The sequence below is a fragment of the Phacochoerus africanus genome, chromosome 2 (assembly GCF_016906955.1).
Source record: "Phacochoerus africanus isolate WHEZ1 chromosome 2, ROS_Pafr_v1, whole genome shotgun sequence".
Lineage (NCBI taxonomy): Eukaryota > Metazoa > Chordata > Mammalia > Artiodactyla > Suidae > Phacochoerus > Phacochoerus africanus.
The window spans coordinates 209,133,058-209,151,812 of NC_062545.1; the positions used below are offsets into that span (position 1 = coordinate 209,133,058).

General features: G+C 36.4%; 1 protein-coding gene across 5 annotated transcripts in view; it reads right to left on the reverse strand.

Moving 5' to 3' along the window:
- The window catches only part of CCDC171 (coiled-coil domain containing 171), a 356,155-nt gene that overhangs the window by 308,441 nt on the left and 28,959 nt on the right, over positions 1 to 18,755 (reverse strand). For 3 of the 5 annotated variants that reach the window (XM_047767619.1, XM_047767618.1, XM_047767617.1), the window contains 3 exons: positions 18,067 to 18,241; positions 9,076 to 9,266; positions 6,650 to 6,781 (listed from right to left, as the gene is read on the reverse strand). In XM_047767619.1, coding sequence (XP_047623575.1) covers positions 6,650 to 6,781; positions 9,076 to 9,266; positions 18,067 to 18,241 — 498 coding nt within the window. The remainder of the gene's footprint in view (positions 1 to 6,649; positions 6,782 to 9,075; positions 9,267 to 18,066; positions 18,242 to 18,755) is intronic. The other 2 variants (XM_047767620.1, XM_047767621.1) reach the window with 2 other exon arrangements.

Below are 18,755 nucleotides of genomic sequence, written 5' to 3' on the forward strand. Positions count from 1 at the left end.
ACAAAAGAAACATAAATGGCCAATAAACCTAACATACTCAAAGTCAGAGAAACAGAAATTTAAGCAAGAGTGGGAGACAATTTCACACACACCCTACTGCAAAGAAATTAAATCTGAAAATTACCAAGCATCAAGAGACTGAAATGGAAGAGAAACTCCTCTCTCAAAATGGTATGACCACATGGAGAACAATTTAGCATATGTTTTACCTCGTAATTGCAAATTTACTAAAGACATCCTACATAAATAAAAATATTTGATGTTAATGGAAGCACTGTCTTAAATTAAAACTTCAAAGGAATTTAAATCTCAATTAATTCAGTAATTGATAAGCTAATTATGGTATATGCACAGGATAAAATACTACAGTTACACTAATCAAACCAGAGCCAGTTATATTAACTTGGTTAAATCTCAAAATTACAAATGAAAAAGAGAGGTTGGACAAAGATTTATACATTATGATACTGTGTGTATATTTTTTAAATACACAAAGTAAATTTTAAAAAAAGACAGTTTGTCAAAGTTTACAGACAGAAAATTAAACACCAACTTCAGAATGATGGTTATCTTTTGGGGATGAGGTGGTGGCGAGATGGTGAGACAATTTAGTCTTAAAAAACATAAAATTTATTATGCTTTTTAATTTAGAAGCAAATATGAACAATATTAAAATGATCTAGATGGTGTAGGCTATATTAATGGGATTAGCTGGTCCTATTAGGTATTAATTAAATATTATTTATTAATCCCTGCTATCTTTTTGTATGCTCAAATATCTGTTATAGATGTATTGTTTAACGAATATAATCTATGTCCAGGGTACGAAATAACATACAAGAAAATTCCACAACAACTATAAAATACTTCATGCAGTTATACATCAAGATTAACTTGCCTTCTCCCAAATAAATTTTTTAAATTTGGCTTGGCTTCACAAATTTTTTTTTTTTTCCAGAATTTACTCTCTAATCAAACCAAAGCTACCTGGATCCTTACTGTGAAAAAATGTGTGTTTGTGTATGTGTGTGTGGGCATGTGTGTGTGTGTGGGTGTGTGTGTGTGTAACAAAACCATATTAAAAACATTGGTGAGTTCCCCTTGTGACAGAGCAGAAACAAATGTGACTAGTATCTATGAGGACTCAGGTTCAATCCCTGGCCTCACTCAGTGAGTGGCAGATCCGGTATTGCCAAGAGCTGTGGTATAGGTCGCAGATGAGGCTCAGATCCCGAGTTGCTGTGGCTCTGGTGTATGTAGGCTGGCAGCTGTACCTTTTCCACCCCTAGCCTGGAACTTCAATTTGCCACTGTGCGGCCTTAAAAAAAAAAAAAAAAAAAAAAAGGAAACTGAGGCGTTTTTATTTTTTCCACTAGAGGGAGGTGTTGAACTTAAAATGTTTTTAAATGGAGCTTGTTTCTGAACTGACATTTAACATAACAGTAAATCACACTGTGCTGTTAGAAAATAAACTTGCTTTCTTTCTATATCTTTCAGAAACACAGCCCCAAAAGTATGATCATTTATATATACTCATGTAAATTTACAGAACTCCAAAATACAATTTCAAAGTCTGAAGAATTAAAGTAGTTAGAAACTTATTGGAGCTATGTTTCTAGTTGATTTATTTCCTAACTTATGAAATAAATCAAATGGATATAGTTACAACCTTAGTCTAGTACAGGATTACCTCCTGAAAGAACAAGCTCTGCCTCCCTGAATCCCCAAAACCAGCACAGTTCCACAATCATAGTGTTTGCTGCTGTAGAGTACAAATTGGTACTAATTTTGTGTAATACCTATCATAATCAAAAATCCATAAACTTGCAGACAAAATGATTATACTTCTAGGCATTTGCACAGCTGAATCACTTGTACACTTGTACACCAACTCAAAGATATGGACAGGGATGTTACTGAATCTTTTTTTTTTTTGTCTTTTTGTCTTTTTGCCATTTCTTGGGCCACTCTCGCAGCATATGGGGGTTCCCAGGCCAGGGGTCGAATCGGAGCTGTAGCTGCCAGCCTACACCAGAGCCACAGCAACACAGGATCTGAGCCACATCTGCCGCCCGCACCACATCTGCCGCCCTCACCACAGCTCACGGCAACGCCGGATCGTTAACCCACTGAGCAAGGGCAGGGACCGAACCCGCAACCTCATGGTTCCTAGTCGGATTCGTTAACCACTGCGCCACGACGGGAACTCCTGAATCTTTTTTTTTTTTTTTTTTTTAAGTTTTACTGAAGTAATTAAAGTTGATTTACAAGGTTGTAATAATTTCTGCTGTACAACAAAGTGATTCAGTTATACATGTACACACATCCATTCTCTTTCAGATACTTTTTTTTTTTTTAGGGCCTCACCCATGGCATATGGAGGTTCCCAGGCTAGGTAGGGGTCGAATTGGAGCTGCAGCTGCCGGGCTATGCCACAGCCACAGCAATGCAGGATCCAAGCCGCATCTGCGACCCACACTACAGCTCACAGCAGCACCAGATCCTTAACCCACTGAGCAAGGCCAGGGATCGAACCTGGGTCCTCATGGACACTAGTCAGATGCTTTCGTTGAGCCATGATGGGAAATCCATACTGAATCATTTTAAACTAGAGCAAAAATATTTGAAGGAAATAAAATGTCTACCAAGGAGTTCCCTTGTAGCACAGCAGGTTAAGGGCTTGGCACTGCACTGCAGCAGCTCTGATAGCTGCTGTGGCACAGGTTCAATCCCTGGCCTGAGAACTTCTGAATCCCACAGGCACAGCCAAAAAAAAAATTGTCTACCAATAAGGGATTTATTAAATATACTTGGAACTTCCACATGACAGAAAAACCACACAAAACTACAAGAATAATGTTAAAACATTTAAAGATGAACACCAAATATTACTGAGGCATATTTATGTAAATATAATGTTTATATGCCCTTAGATGAGGAGTAGGATTGGAGGCAGGCAGGGAATAGACCTTTACTTTCTCCTTTCAAATTTCCCTAAATTAGGAGCATTTTTACAATAAGAACAATACGCAGTGATTTTATAAACTGATTATTAAGATACTTCCTGTTTGGGGAGTTCCCGTCATGGCGCAGTGGTTAACGAATCCGACTAGGAACCATGAGGTTGCGGGTTCGGTCCCTGCCCTTGCTCAGTGGGTTAACGATCCAGCGTTGCCGTGAGCTGTGGTGTAGGTTGCAGACGCGGCTCGGATCCTGTGTTGCTGTGGCTCTGGCGTAGGCCGGTGGGTACAGCTCCGATTCGACCCCTGCCTGGGAACCTCCATATGCCTCGGGAGCGGCCCAAGAAATAGCAAAAAGACAAAAAAAAAAAAAAGATACTTCCTGTTTGGCAACAACAGGCGATACCAGTGCCAGACTCACTTTCTATGCCATTTGTTTACACAGGGCACGAGTGGACAGTTTCCCAGGAAACTACAAAGAAATGCTCCTTGCTACCCTAGATCACAATGCAAAATTCTGAAATACTTTCTTTTCGTGTAACTTACCCCAAGCTGACTGTACATCACAATTGTGCTTACCAGGTCAATCTCTGACCTGCTGCCGTTTTTGCATAAAACCCTCATACCTGGTCTGATAGCTTCTTTATCCCCACCACCTCCCCATCCTTCCTCTGCCTTCTTTAGTCTGTGGTATTACTATCAATCAGCATTTCCCACACTCTCTGCCATCACAAACTCTCCTACACTTTAATCACTAGACATATAAACCAAATTTAGTCAATGAATCAGGAAAATGTCACTTTATTCCCTAGATTAGTTCCAGAACTTTGAAAACAAAATAAATATTAAAAACATACATTCATCTTCTAAATGCTTTCGATCCTACTAATAAGTTATACACTAAAATGAACTAGAAAAATCACAAAGGAAAGAGCATGGTGATTTTTAAAAACAAAGCTTTGCCATTGCCCCACACTGCCTACAATAGAAAATATTCATAGCTAATATGCATCCTCAAAGTTCACATTGCCATTGAAGAAACCAAGAAATAAATAAAATTAAAAGTTCATTTTAAATTTAAAAATTAAATAAATAGTAAAAAAATAAAATAATACATATTCCCTCCAATATCAACATAAATATACCATGGCATTGCTGTTTTGTAATTTCAAACAATGCTAAAGAAAGACATGGAATTTTTATGTTTATCAAAAGAGGTCATGCATTTTAAAAAATGAAAAACATCTTCTTAAAATGAAGTAATTACACTAAAAATTCCCATTAATATTCCAAAGAAGTACAGCCTTGTTTAGAGCTTCAATTACTGGGAAAGAAAGGAGACACGGCATAAAATTAAGATTTTCTTTTTATAGTAAGTCTGAATTCTAAAGTCCAGATGAGAGAAATATTACACCAGCTTTGTCTGTTAAAGATGGGGTTTCACTTAGGTTTTTTTCAAACTTATTTTAAAAACTGAATTCCCTGAGAGAGCTACACAAAGGGAACACTGTGATACTAACACCTAATTACAGGATGGAAAGCTAAACCCATCAACAGCCAATACAGAGGAGAGAATTTCAATCTATCCTTCAAGTTATTTTTAAAAAGAGTTTTTTAAAATACAGTTTTTAAGCTTGCTTTATACAAGTAAAAGAGGTTTTCTTTTGTTAAAATAAAAAGGACAAGAAACTGAGAGAGCTCTGAATATTTCAGTTACAGACTACAATAAAATCTGTCTTACAAAAAGTGCTAGTAACTAAGAATATTCCCCTATTCCTCCCACACATAATAATTAAAGATGGATAACATAATTTCAAATTCTCCTGATACTTCATCATATAAAGTCTGATATAACTATATACATTTCATGTGAGATTTATAGCACTGGCTAGGAAACTGCATCAAAATCACATCATCCACACATTTAAATTTAGGTCTCTGAATTATATCTTATAAGGTTCAGGTTTCTGACTGGTGGCACTTGAAATTTCTGGGTATTTAAAAACAAACGGGTTATTTTCATTCACTTATATGTGCTTGTTTGTTCTAGGTAAACTTTAAGACAATTACCAAACAACAGCTCAAATGTCCTCTGCTCTGCAGTGATTTCCCCAATCTCCCAGGTACTTAATTACTCTCTTATGTTCCCAAGGAATTTTGTCCAAAATTTTATACTGCAATATAGATTTTCTCTTTTTACATCTCTTTCCATATTGAAAGATCTTCTAGGACAGAAATCATATCTTAATCAATTTCATATCCTCAGTACCCATAGCAGGAACTCAGTAAGTATGCAGGGAATGAATAAATGCATGAATGAATGAATAAGAAAACTAACTACACACATTCAAGCAGACTCTGAAAATACCAAGAGGTCTAAAGAGTGATTATCTTTCCAGATTCCACAGAGGGAGTGATGGGGGAAAAAAGCATTGCCCAAGGACCAAAGGTTTGGGAAAAGTGTGGTTGTATTGGTATTCCGCACACTTACATATACAACAAGTTCAGTATTTCCACTGTTTACTGCCAGCCCTTAAAGAAATAAGATCCCTCCTATTCTCTGCCTTCATCTTACGAAATTGTTTCTAACACAAAGCAAATACAAAATTTATTTTGGATTTATTCTGTAGGAATGCTTATCTTTGACATCTATATAGAGACTATATTTCAATTTTGTATAGAAAAAAATGTTTGTCTTGTCACAAAATAAGTAATAGAAGAAATGATGGAAATGTACTTGAAATTTTAAGTTAGTTGGTTAGTGAATGGACAGTTTTAATTCCTACTACCACTCCTTCAAAAAAATTTACATGTAATCTCCTGAAAAAATGCAAGGTACACAGGATTGAGAATCTAGAGACTTGTAGTCTTTCCCACACCAATCACTTCATCTATATCTGAGTAAATCACAAACTGCCATCTGCTTATCTATAATGGGGATTAGATATAATCAGTGATTTTCAAATTGAACTACTTGAAGGATTACTGTGTTCTGGGTGGGGAGGGGTTAATAGAACATGATTAAGAACCTGCACTTCTTAAAAAGAGTCCAAAAAGCACTATACCATATGATTTATAAGCATCCTTTAATATCCAAAATCTAGTTATTCTATTTCTTTATGTTATTAAAGAGTGCTAACAGTTTCATATTTTAAATGGAAAACTAAATGCCAAATGTATATGTGTCCTTTAAAAATCACATAATTTATGCAATGGAAGTTACCGAATGCTAATTCTAATAGTATTTTTAGAAACAGCTGCCCATATTGTCATGTAACTACAAATGAAACATGGCCTTCCAGAGATCAAAGACTAGGAACTATTTTCTCCTTGAGTAAGCTAGTCAATTATCACACTAATGTAATTTTTAATATCATAAGCATTAAAAAGACATATTTAGGAGTTCCCATTGTGGATCAGCGGTTAACGAATCTGACTAGCATCCATGAGGATGCAGGTTCAATCCCTGGCCTTGCTCAGTGTGTTAAGGACCCGGTGTTGCCATGAACTGTGGTGTAGGTCGCAGATTCGGCTCAGATCATGCGTTGCTGTGGCTGTAGTGTAAGCTGGCAGCTACAGCTCCAATTCAACCCCTAGCCTGGGAATCCCCATATGCCACGGGCACAGCCCTAAAAAGCAAAAAAAAAAAAAAAAAAAAGGCATACTTAACTGAATTATTTTAAAAATACCTGTACTATAAATTGTAACTCTCTTCTTTCTGCTTCCCATTGTTCTGCTTGCAATCTAAACTCCTCCAATGCGGTCTCCTTGATATGAGACTCCATCTCATTATTCTCCTGCTGATGTTTTTCCAACGCTTCCTTTATATGAATAAAAACTTACTTTACTATTAAATCAATAAAAGTTACCTTTCTTCCTTCTTCCCAATTTAAATATACAAAGGGCTCTCTTTACCAACAGACTGTTAAAACACATTATAAGTTATGTTAAAAATCATTAATTAATAGAATTATTATACCTTGGTCACCAGAATGTACATCTGAATAAGAAGCTATGGTTACTCATTTAATTTAAGCAACATTTCATATAGATACATAGGTAAGTGTTAGATAGATAGATAGATAGAGATAGAGCTATTTAACCCCTTTTTTCCAAAAAGTTTAACTTCAGGGGATTGAACAAAATGCACCATATGATAAAGAGACAAAAACAAAATCAGTTGTTTGGCATATATGTAATCTATATGTAAAATCTGTATGTAAAGGAGATGATATAGAAAGCTTTAATTATCTATAAACAAACTACCTGGATCTTCCCTAAAAATTTAAATATAAATCTGACAACACTGTATTTACAAAAGGGAAGAAGGAAGGAGTTTTGTGCAACAAATCAGTATAAGGAAACTCTAGAACGTTAAAAATTTGAAAAGTCAAAATTTTTTTCAGGTTCGGACTGTTCCGTAGAATAGTTCTACAAGTAAACAATATTTGCAAGAGGCTTTTCTTTCGGGATTTTCCTAGTTGTACTATATTTATAAGATCTAATTTAGCTCAAAATTTTGGAAGAATACAGTGCAGGTTTCCCAAGAAGCCCAATTTTCTAAACTTTTGGTTTTAAAACTAAGTCTGCATTAACACAAGGAGAAAGATTCTTTGGTTTACAGGAGAGAGAGGAAAGCCTTCTGTGCCCTCATAAACAGTAGCCTGGATCTGCATAATAAAGACTGCCCTTCCAACTTTCACTAATGGAAAGCCAACACAAAGAGCCTTGGGGCTTTTTCCCCTTAGGGCTAAATAGGGACTCCTCTTCAACCCCAAAGGTCTCTGCACAGATTAGTTCAAAGCCAAATGCATTAAATCAAAGCAGAGTTCTACCAACTAGATGATCATCTGATCACATCAATATCAAGATCCATAAGAGATCTTAAGATGCAGGCTGATTGACTGTAAGGAATGCTGCCAACTGTACCCTTCTTTTTCTATAACTAAGACTTTGTTTGTTTCTTTGCAGGTTTTGCTTTTTGTTTTTTGGGGTTTTTTTACTTCTAATTTTCTTTTTTGGTCACACTCATGGCATTTGGAAGTTCCAGGTCAAGGAATCTAACCCATGTCACAGCAGCAACCCAGGCCTTGGCAGTGGCAATGCCAGATGCTTAACCCACTGAGCCACCAGAGAACTCCTCTAAGACATTTTTCGTGGGGAAGGTTATATAGAGTAGTTCCAGTTGCCACCTAAGCTCCCCCCATTCAAATACTAATGGAGCCCTTGTTTATGCCTGGCACTGTTCCAGGGTGTAGGAATACTGCAGTAAATAGAAAAGACAACTGCAACTGTTGACATTCAGGAAATCAAAAGGAGATAGGCTAACAATGTCAGGGAACCCTTGTGCTGAAGCTTTTACACTTTTCAAATGCTTTTGTAAGACTATTTCTAGTAAAGATTTATTTCCAGTGTTCTGAAAACACTTTTTTTTTACACCAGCGGAAAATGTGGTACATTTTTATTATGTATTTTTTAATTTAAACTGGTACTTCCAAAAAATGGCAAATACAAACAATTCAAAATCTATCCTTTAAGTAGCTGGCAACTTCAACCTTAAACCATGCTTTTATTTTAGAGACTAAAAAACAAAAAATGGGAAAGTAAATAGCTCACTATAATTTTAGTAAAAGGTCATCAAATATTTTACATATCATGCCTATATAGAATGTGCCCTACATAGATAATGAAGTTTACATCGAATATATAAAATTTTTCTATATTTATTGTATATTCAGGTCAAAATCTAGGGCCCACATTTCTAACATTCCAAATTTTCATGTCCCTGGATCAAATGAATTGTGGGTTCTTATCTTCTTACAATATACCTATGCAAGTTGGGTTTTTAAACATTTTTGATCAGAGACCTCAAACTGTTTCGCACAAAAGAAACAGTATATATATAGTAATATATTGCTACAGTATATTATAAAAGAGACCCACAAAAATGCCCCTAAAAAAGAGAGGGAGAGAGGAAAGAAATTATAGCGGTGGGGAAGAAATCAGATTCTCTTGTTTTCTGGTATTTTCCTTTCCAAACATAATTTCAAATAATGTATAACACATCTCAGTAAACATTATTTATAGGGAAAAAAATTCCTTACAAAATATTTACCTGTAGGGTTTTCTCCAGTCTGCTTTTTTCTTTCATAAGTAAATCATATTCTTGATTGCAATTTTGAATTATACTGTCTCTTTCCTCCAAATCATGTTCAAATCTTCTACATTCTTCTTTCCATTTCTGCTGGGAAGTCTGGAATGCTTTCTCAATCTCATTTGCCTTTCCCTGAAGTTCTGCATTCTGAGCTATTAAAATATGAAAGAATAATAGATATATTTACAATCATAAACTAAAACTAAAGGAGTTCAAAAAAACAAATCAGCATTAGAGCTGATTTCAGTTACAGCATGATCTCAGGACAAAACATTTAACTGCTTCACACCAGTGAACTCTTGAAAAGCTCCTGTCCCAGAATCAATCTATTCTATAACTTCTCAATCTCTTATTTCTTTCCAGGCAGAGGTGATTTTGCCATGAAATTGTAGGACATATTGCTAGATGCATGCCCAAGTTTAGGTGAACTAGGTACAACTCTATTGCTTTTTCTCCTATTCAAGAAAATTAATTTTTTAATTAAAAAAAAAACCTGTGAGACATAATTGGGCTACTTTTTGAAAACACTTGATAAATTACAAATTTTGATTTTTGACTTGGCATCAAGTTAGTTGTGGCACATCCTTACACTTGAGACTCTCAGAAATTTGAGGATGGGAACCTCTGAACTATAGCTATTTACCCCCCCCAAAGTGCGGCTCAACTCACCTCTCATCCTAGTATTACCTCCATAATAATCATGACCTCCCAACTCCACTACGGCTACTACTGTTTCAGCATCTGGGAAAGAAGTCATGAAAGGCTTCCAGGTCTGGCTCCACCACCACTACCTGATTAAAGCTCTCTGACTCTATAATTCTCAGTGAGAATAAAATTATTGAGAAGAAAAAATGAGGAAATATGTACAAACACACGTTAAACAAACAAACAAAAAGGTAGTTAGGAATATTATTTTAAAATTATATTCATGTTTTGAGTGGATCATATGTTCAGAAAGGTTCCAAATAGAGTTTACACTATGGCTCTGCAGTAACAAGCCCAACTAGTTTCCATGAGGATCTGGGCTCAATCCCAGTGGGTTAAGGATCTGGCAATGCCATGAGCTTGTGAACTGTGAGCTGTGGTGTAGGTCGCAGAAGCAACTCAGATCTGGCACTGCTGTGGATGTGGGGCAGGCCAGCAGCTGCAGCTCCAATTCAACCCCCAGCCTAGGAACTTCCACATGTCATGGGTGGGGCTCGAAAAAGAAAAAAAAAGTTTCAAATGCAAAAGTATAAGAAGTCTCCCATGAGGTTACGCTATAAAGACTTCATTCTATGGTTTAGCATCCTGTATTGCAAGTAAGAAGTTTGAGGCCATTTTGATTCCTGTTCCTTTGTATATGACCTGTTTTTCTTTCTTTTTCCCTTTTTTGTTTTTTTTTTTGTTTTTTTTTTTTTTTGGCTTGGTAGGGCCGCACCACAGCATATGGAGGTTTCCAGGCTAGGGGGTCTAATCGGAGCTATAGCTGCTGGCCTATGCCACAGCCACAGCAACATGGGATCCAAGCCGCGCCTGCGACCTACACCACGCTCACGACAATGCTGGATCCTTAACCCATTGAGCGAGACCAGGGATCAAACCTGCAACCTCGTGGTTCTTAGTAGGATTCGTTTCCACTGCACCATGACAGGAACTCCTTTTTTTTCTCTTTGAAAGCTTTAGCATCTTCACTTTCTATTTTTCTGGAACTGCATAGAACTTTGCCTTCATGTGGGTCTATTTTTTCCCATTGTGGTGAATGTTCAGCGGGCCCTTTCAACCTGGCAGCTCAAATCCTTTAGCTCTGAGATATTTTTTAAATAATTTTATTGATCATTTACCCCTCTCTGTTTTCTCTTTTATCTCTTTTTTTCAACATTACTTATTATTCAGATTGGTCCTCAAAGTTTCTTGCCTTTTATCCTATTTTTCCAACTCTGTCTTTTTTAACTCTAATCCTGGGATATTTCTTTCATCTTTATCTTCCAATGCTTCTGTTGATATTTTTCATTTCTGACTTGATACTTTAATTCTAAGAACTTTCTTTTTTTATATCATCTGGTTCTTGCATCATGGATGGAATATATTCTCCTTCAGCCCTGAGGATATTAATACTGTTTGTTCGTTAAGTCTTCTCCCTGCAGAGTTTTTGATTCTCGCAAATTAACTTTTTTCTCTCCATTTTAGAAGCTTTCCCCGAGTACCTGCTAATTCTTGGTTGTCTGTTCCCAATTAAGTGTAATTGTAAGGATGATGTACCCTTTTATACATCATATACCCACTATCTAGATTCTGAGCTTGAGGATGGAACTTGATAAATGTGATCTGATAAATGTGGTCCATTTATTAGGAAACCCCCAAAATCATTATCATTAGGTTTTTCCTCCTAGTTTGGTCAGATGATCCATGAGAAAGCTTTCTAAGCTCCCACATCGAGTGTAGAAATCTCAGTGCTAGCTTTTGGGTAAACCAATAGAAAAGGGAAGCTGGAAGGAATAGTTCCTCAATATTCAACATTAAGCATCATGCTATATTCCCATCTTGCCAGTCTAGAGACCCTATATGTTATCATCTTCAGACATTAAACCTCCCAACTTATACCAGGAAATGGGAGAAATCCCAGGATAGCAGGCTCTTGGAAAGGGGATCTGAGAACCTTAAGCACCTCTAGAGCAAAAAGCTTTCATATCACCAGTGCTATTTTATTTCCTAATTCAAAATGTATCTGGTGCTGCCAATTCACAAGCCTTTGACTGTCTGCCAGCTTGCCCAATTCCTGGCTTAGGATTCTGACATTTCAGGTCTGCTAAGTCAGTTATCTCTCATCCATTTCTTTTCCAGCCTCCAAAATTTTCTTTCATACTTCCTTTCTCAATCATTATGAGGCTATCTCTTTTTAATATCCCATAACTCCATTAAGTTGTTTTTTACTCTATCCTCAATACTTTATCATACAAATTTTCAAAAATACATAAAGTTAACAGTATTAGGAATTCCCTGGTGGATCAGTAGATTAAGATCTAGCATCACCACTGCTGTGGCTCTGGTTACAGCTGTGGCATGGGTTTGTCCCCTGGCCTGGGAACTTCTGCATGCTGTGGGCATGGCCAAAAAAAAAAAAAAAGCACAATCAACACCATAAACTTAGACTAGGCTCCAGGATTCTTAACATTTTGTTTTATATATTTTCTTGATCACACATACATCCATCTATCCATGCATCCACTAATTTTTTTTCATCCATCAGACCATCATACTTTTTCATGTATTTTAAAGCAAGCCGCAAAGAAGAGTACATTTCACTCCTGAATAATTAAGCATTGATATCATTAATTAGAATTCAATATTACAGAACTCAATTATTATTCTGCAGGTAAAATTTACATATAGTGAAATGGACAAACCTTAAGTATACCATTCAAAGAGATTTGAGAGATGCATACACTCATTTAACCCAAAACTCTATCAAAATATAGAACATTTCTTTCAATCTGAAAAGTTTCCTACCACCTTCTCCTAATCAGTCCCTACTGCCAACTCATCCCAGAGGTAACCACTGTTCTCATTTTTCACCAACAATTTTTTTTCTGTCCTAGAAATTCATATTAATAAAATCATACAGGATATCCTTTTCTGTGTAAAGTTTAAGTCAGCATGTTTTTCCAGATTCATTCATGTTACTGCATGTATCAGTAGTTGGTTCATTTTCATTGCTTAGTAGCATTTCATTGAAGAATATACAAAAATTATTTCTTCATCCTTTCATCAATGGACATTTGTGGTTTTTCTCCAATTTGCAGCTGTCCTAAATAGAGCTTCTATGAAATTCTTACACGAGTCTTTTGTGGACAAATGTTTCTCAGAAAAATATCAACGAATGAAACCACTGGGTCATCGGATAAATGTATGTTTATTTTAAAAGAATTGCCAAGTTTTTTCCCCAAAGGACTTGTACCGTTTTACTCTCCTAGTAACAAAGTATAAGAGTTCCATATAAGACACTGATGAAAGAAATAAAAGATGATACAGATAGAGAGAAAGACATACCATGCTCTTGGATTGGAAGAATTAATATTATCAAAATGACTATACTATCTAAGGCAATCTACAGACTCAATGCAATCCCTATCAAATTACCAAGGACATTTTTCACAGAACTTGAACAAAATAGTTTAAACTTTGTTTGGAAACACAAAAGACCCAGAAGAGCCAAAGACATCCTGAAGAAAAAAAAAATGGAGCTGGATGAATCAGGCTCCCAGACTTCAGACTATACTACAAAGCTACAATCATCCAAACTGCATGGTACTGGCACAAAGACAGAAATATACATCAGTGGAACAGGAGAGAAAGCCCAGAAATCAACCCACGCACCTCCAGCCAACTCATCTATGACAAAGGAGGCAAGAATATACAATGGAGAAAGGACAGCTTGTTCAAATAAGTGGTGCTGGGAAAACTGGACAGCCACATGGAAAAGAATGAAATGAGAACACTCCCTAACACCATACACAAAAAATAAACTCCAAATGGATTAAAGACCTAGATAGAAGACCAGACACTCTAAAACTCTTAGAGGAAAACATAGGCCAAACACTCTCTGACACAAACCACAGCAACAACTTCTCAGATCCACCTCTTATTAGAGTATTGACAATAAAAACAAAAATAAACAAATGGGACCTACTCAAACTTCAAAGTTTCTGCACAGCAAAGGAAACCCTAAACAACACAAAAACACAACCCACAGAATGGCAGAAAATCTTTGCAAGTGATTCAACTGACAAGGGATTAATCTCCAACATTTATAAACATCTTCTGCAGATCCATACCAAACAAACAAACAACCCCATCAAAAAATGGGCAGAAGATCTAAACAGACAGTTCTCCAAAGAAGACATACAGACGGCCAAAAAACACATGAAAAGATGTTCAACATCACTCATTAGTAGAGAAAGGCACATCAAAACCACGATGAGGTACCACCTTACATCAGTCAGAATGGCCATCATCCAAAAGTCAACAAACAATAAGTGCTGGAGAGGGTGTGGAGAAAAAGGAACCTTAGTACACTGTGGGTGGGATTGTAAATTGGTGCAACCACTCTGGAAAGCAGTATGGAGATTCCTCAGAAAACTAAACATAGAACTACCATTTGATCCAGCAATCCCACTCCTGGGCATCTATCCAGAAAAAACCATGACTCACAAAGACACATGGACTCCAATGGTCATTGCAGCACTATTTGCAATAGCCAAGACATGGAAACAACCTAAATGTCCATCAAGAGAGGGGTGGATCAAGAAGCTGTTGTACATACACACAATGGAATATTACTCAGCCATTAAAAGGAACAAAATACCAGCATTTTAGCAACATGGATGGACCTAGAAATTATCATGCTAAGTGAAGTCTGCCATCCAATGAGACACCAACATCAAATGCTTTCACTGACATGTGGAATCTGAAAAAAGGACAGACTGAACTTCTTTGCAGAACAGATACTGACTCACAGACTTTGAAAAACTTATGGTCTCCAAAAGAGACAGTTTGGTAGGTGGGGGGATGCGCTGGGGTTGTGGGATGGAAATTCTATAAAATTGGATTGTGATGATCATCGTATAACTACAAATGTAATACATTCATTGAATAATAAAAAAAAAATACAGATAAAAAATTTTTTTTTAAAAAAAGACTTCCAGTAGCTCTATATCCTTATTAACATTTGGTATTGACTGTCTTTTCAATTAGAGCCTTATGATAGGTATGAAGTGTCATTACTGTTGGTTTTAATTTGCATTTCCTGATGACAAGTGAAGGTAAGCATTTTTCATGTGACTAATGGCTATTCTTCTATGCTGTTCTATAAAGTGTCTATTTGAAATCATTTGACTTTGGGCAAGCAACTTCCCATTTCCCTTCAATTTACTCATAATTAAATGAAAGTCATTAACTTGTATATCTTGTGCCTTTTAAGTCTTATATTCCTAAATTGCAGGTAGTGGTATAGTTATCAAATACTAGAGGTAACCAAAAGTATTTTTGACCAATGGCCAGGCCAAGACTAGGGATCATAACCTATATAGTAATTATAACTTAACATGCATTTAGCCCCATGCAGTCAACAAAGCACTATCATTCTCTCATTTCATCTTTAAAATAACCTAAGTTCAAAAATCAGTAATTAATTTGCAGAATCAGGACCTAAATCTAAATCTTCTGAATTCATGTTCAGTATTCTCTTAATTAAAACCTGCTGAGTACAAGAATGTTCACAGCAATGGGAGTTTCTGTTGTGGCTCAGCAGGTTAAGGACCCGATGTGGTCTCTGCGAGGGTTGAGGTTCAATCCCTGACCTCACTCAGGGAGTTAAGGATCTGGCATTGCCACAAGCCACAGTGTAGGTTGCAGATGAAGCTCCGATTCGACCTCTGGCCTAGGAATTTCCATATGCCCCAGGTGCAGCTGTAAAAAGAAAAAAAAAAAAAAGAATGTTCACAGCAACCTTATTCTTAATAACCAAAAACTGACACTATCCACTACCACTATCAATAGAAATGGATGAGTATAAGTGTGGTATGTTCACACAATATCGTATTAAACATCAGTGCAAAGTTCACAGGACAGCAGGGATGAACTCACAAACACAATGCTGAAGGAAAGAAGCCAAATACAAGACAGTACACAGTGGAGTTCCCATTGTGGCTCAGCAGGTTAGGAACCCAGGAGGTAACCATGAGGATGAGAGTTTGATCCATGGCCTCATTCGGTGGGTTAAGGATCAGGTGTTGCCATAAGCTGTGGTGTAGGTTGCAGACATGGCTCAGATCCAGCATTGCAGATATGGCTCAGATCCAGCATTGCTGTGGCTGTGGCACAGGCCTGCAGCTGCAGCTCTGATTCAACCCATAGCCTAGGAATTTCCATATGCTGCAGGTGTGGCCTTAAAAAAAAAAAAAAAGTACACAGTATATGATTGCCTTCATATAAAGTACAAAAAAGAGGCAAAATTAATTCTTGCTATTAAAAATCAGAATAGCAGTTATCCATGTGGAGGACTTAACGATAATTTTCCATTGTACGTCCTGCATGCTGGTTATGATTTACACACTCTTCAAGGCATATTTATTTTTCTTAAATTTTATTGAAATACAGTTTTTGTTTTGGTTTGGTTTGGTTTGGTTTTTTTTTTTTTTTTAGGGCCACATGTGCAGCATATGGAAGTTCCCAGGCTAGGGGTCAAATCAGAGCTATAGTTGCTGGCCTACACCACAGCCACAGCAATGCATGATCCAAGCCTCATCTGCAATCTACATGGCAGCTTGCAGCAACACTGGATCTTTAACCCACTGAGCGGTGCCAGGGATCAAACCAACATCCTCATGGGTAGTAGTTGCGTTTGCTTCTACTGAGCCACAACAAGAACTCCTATTGAAGTATAGTTGCTTTACAATGTTGTGTTAATTTCTGCTGTACAGCAAAATTATTCAGTTATACAAATATATATTATTTTTTATATTTTTTCCATTATGGTTTAATCACAAGATATTGAATATAGTTCCCTGTGTCAGGCGGTAGGACCTTATTGTTTATTCATCCTATATATAATATTTTGCATCTGCTAATTCCAAACTCCCAATCCATCTCTGCTCCCAACCCCCTTGGTAACCACAGTTTTGTTCTCTATATAGGTGAGTCTGTTTCTATTTTGTAGATATGTTCATTTGTGTCACATTTTAAATTCCACATATAAGTAATATTATGCGATATTTGTCCTTCTCTGTCTTAGGTCACTTAGTATGATAATCTCTAGGTCCATCCATGTTGCTGCAAATGGCATTATTTTTTATGGCTGAGTTATATATATATATACACACACACACATACACACACACACACACACACACACACACACACATATATATATATATGTCACATCTTCTCACTCCATTCCTATTTTGAAGGACAGTTAGGCTGCTTCCACGTCTTAGCTATTATAAATAGTGCTGCAATGAACACTGGGGTGCATGTATCTTTTTGAATTATAGTTTCATCTGGATATAAGCCCACAAATAGAATTGTTATACGGCAACTCTGTTTCTAGTTTTTTGAGGAACCTCCACACTGTTCTCTGATTGGCTGCACCAATTTACGTTCTCACCAACAAGGTAGAAGAGTTCCCTTTTCTCCACACCCCCTCTAGCATTTGTTACCTGAAGACTTTTTGATGATGGCCATTCTGACAGGTGTAAGGTGGTACCTCATTGTAGTTTTTTGTTTGTTTTGTTTTTTCTTTTTTTGCCATACCTTCAGCATGTGGAAGTTCTTGAGCCAGGAATGGAGCCTACGCTACAGCAGTGACCCAAGCCATAGCAGTGGCAATGACAGATCCTTAACCCACTGCACCTCACTGTAATTTTGGTTTGCATTTACTAATTAGCAATAATGAACATGTTTTGACATGTAGGCACATTTATTTCTATTATACTTAAATAGATTTTTAAAAGATTTTACAATTTTTTCAAATGTTCATATGTTATATAACAAGCTTCTGAGGATTAAATCTACTACCTTTTTCTTTCCTAGGCACCCTGCTCTAACCCTGTGGTTCCTATACTTAGCTAATCAGCAAATCACCTACAGTGCTTCCTAAACATATAGATTCTTTCAAACTAGAGATTCTGACTCAGATTATATGTGATAGGAGACCTACAATTTTTTTTAAATCTTTATGTGATTCTGCTGATTATTCATGGACCAAGTGCTCTAAAAAGTGATTAACAAAACTTTGAACCCCATTCACATAATTGCCAAAAGACATATACACCCAACAAAGCCTGTCCATCAAAGGCCAATCAAAGAAATCAAAATTCTACCTCTGCTCCTATATGGAATGTATACATAACAGGGAGCAATGACATACAATGAGGTTTCAACCCTAAACATGGGAAGAAAGAGAAATAGTTTTACCACAGAGTTTCTCTTGGATCCTATGTGCCTCAGCTAATCTTTCTTCAGCAGCCCGTCTTCCAAGTCCAGCTTCCTTTCTAGCAACAGCTAGGTCATACTCCAGACTTTGTCTCAATGCCTCTCCTTTTTCAACCTCAGATCGTAGCTTCGCAATGTGGCTCTCATAGCTTGCCAGCTAAAAACAGATTTCTGGAATATTAAAATATGTCTCCAAGATTATGAGACCATGCAGCCAAACATTTTAATTTCTTAGAGGAATTTGTTTCTATAATATTTATAATATAAGAATATATATATTTATACTTTTCTAAAAGACTAGAAAAGAAGCACTAGCCTCACTTACCGAATAACACTCATTAATTTTCTTACTTTAGAGAATTCACTAGAGAAAAAAAATCAAAACAAAAAATTTTCATATGAACTCCTTACTAAAAATAAAGAGAAACCACAGGTTTTAATCAGAAATAGACATATCTAAGAAGTGAAAAAAATGCATGACACTTCGTAACCACTCAAAAATTCACTCTCTCCTCTCCTCCTATTCCCTAATTGAAATCAAGAAGCAAATGGTATCAAAGTATAGTTTAGTAAGTACTGTCTATATTATTTCTCTAAATTATGACATTACTGATAGGGCATAAAGTAATAAAATTGCCAATTTTTTAGGAATTTTAATGAATATCTATTAA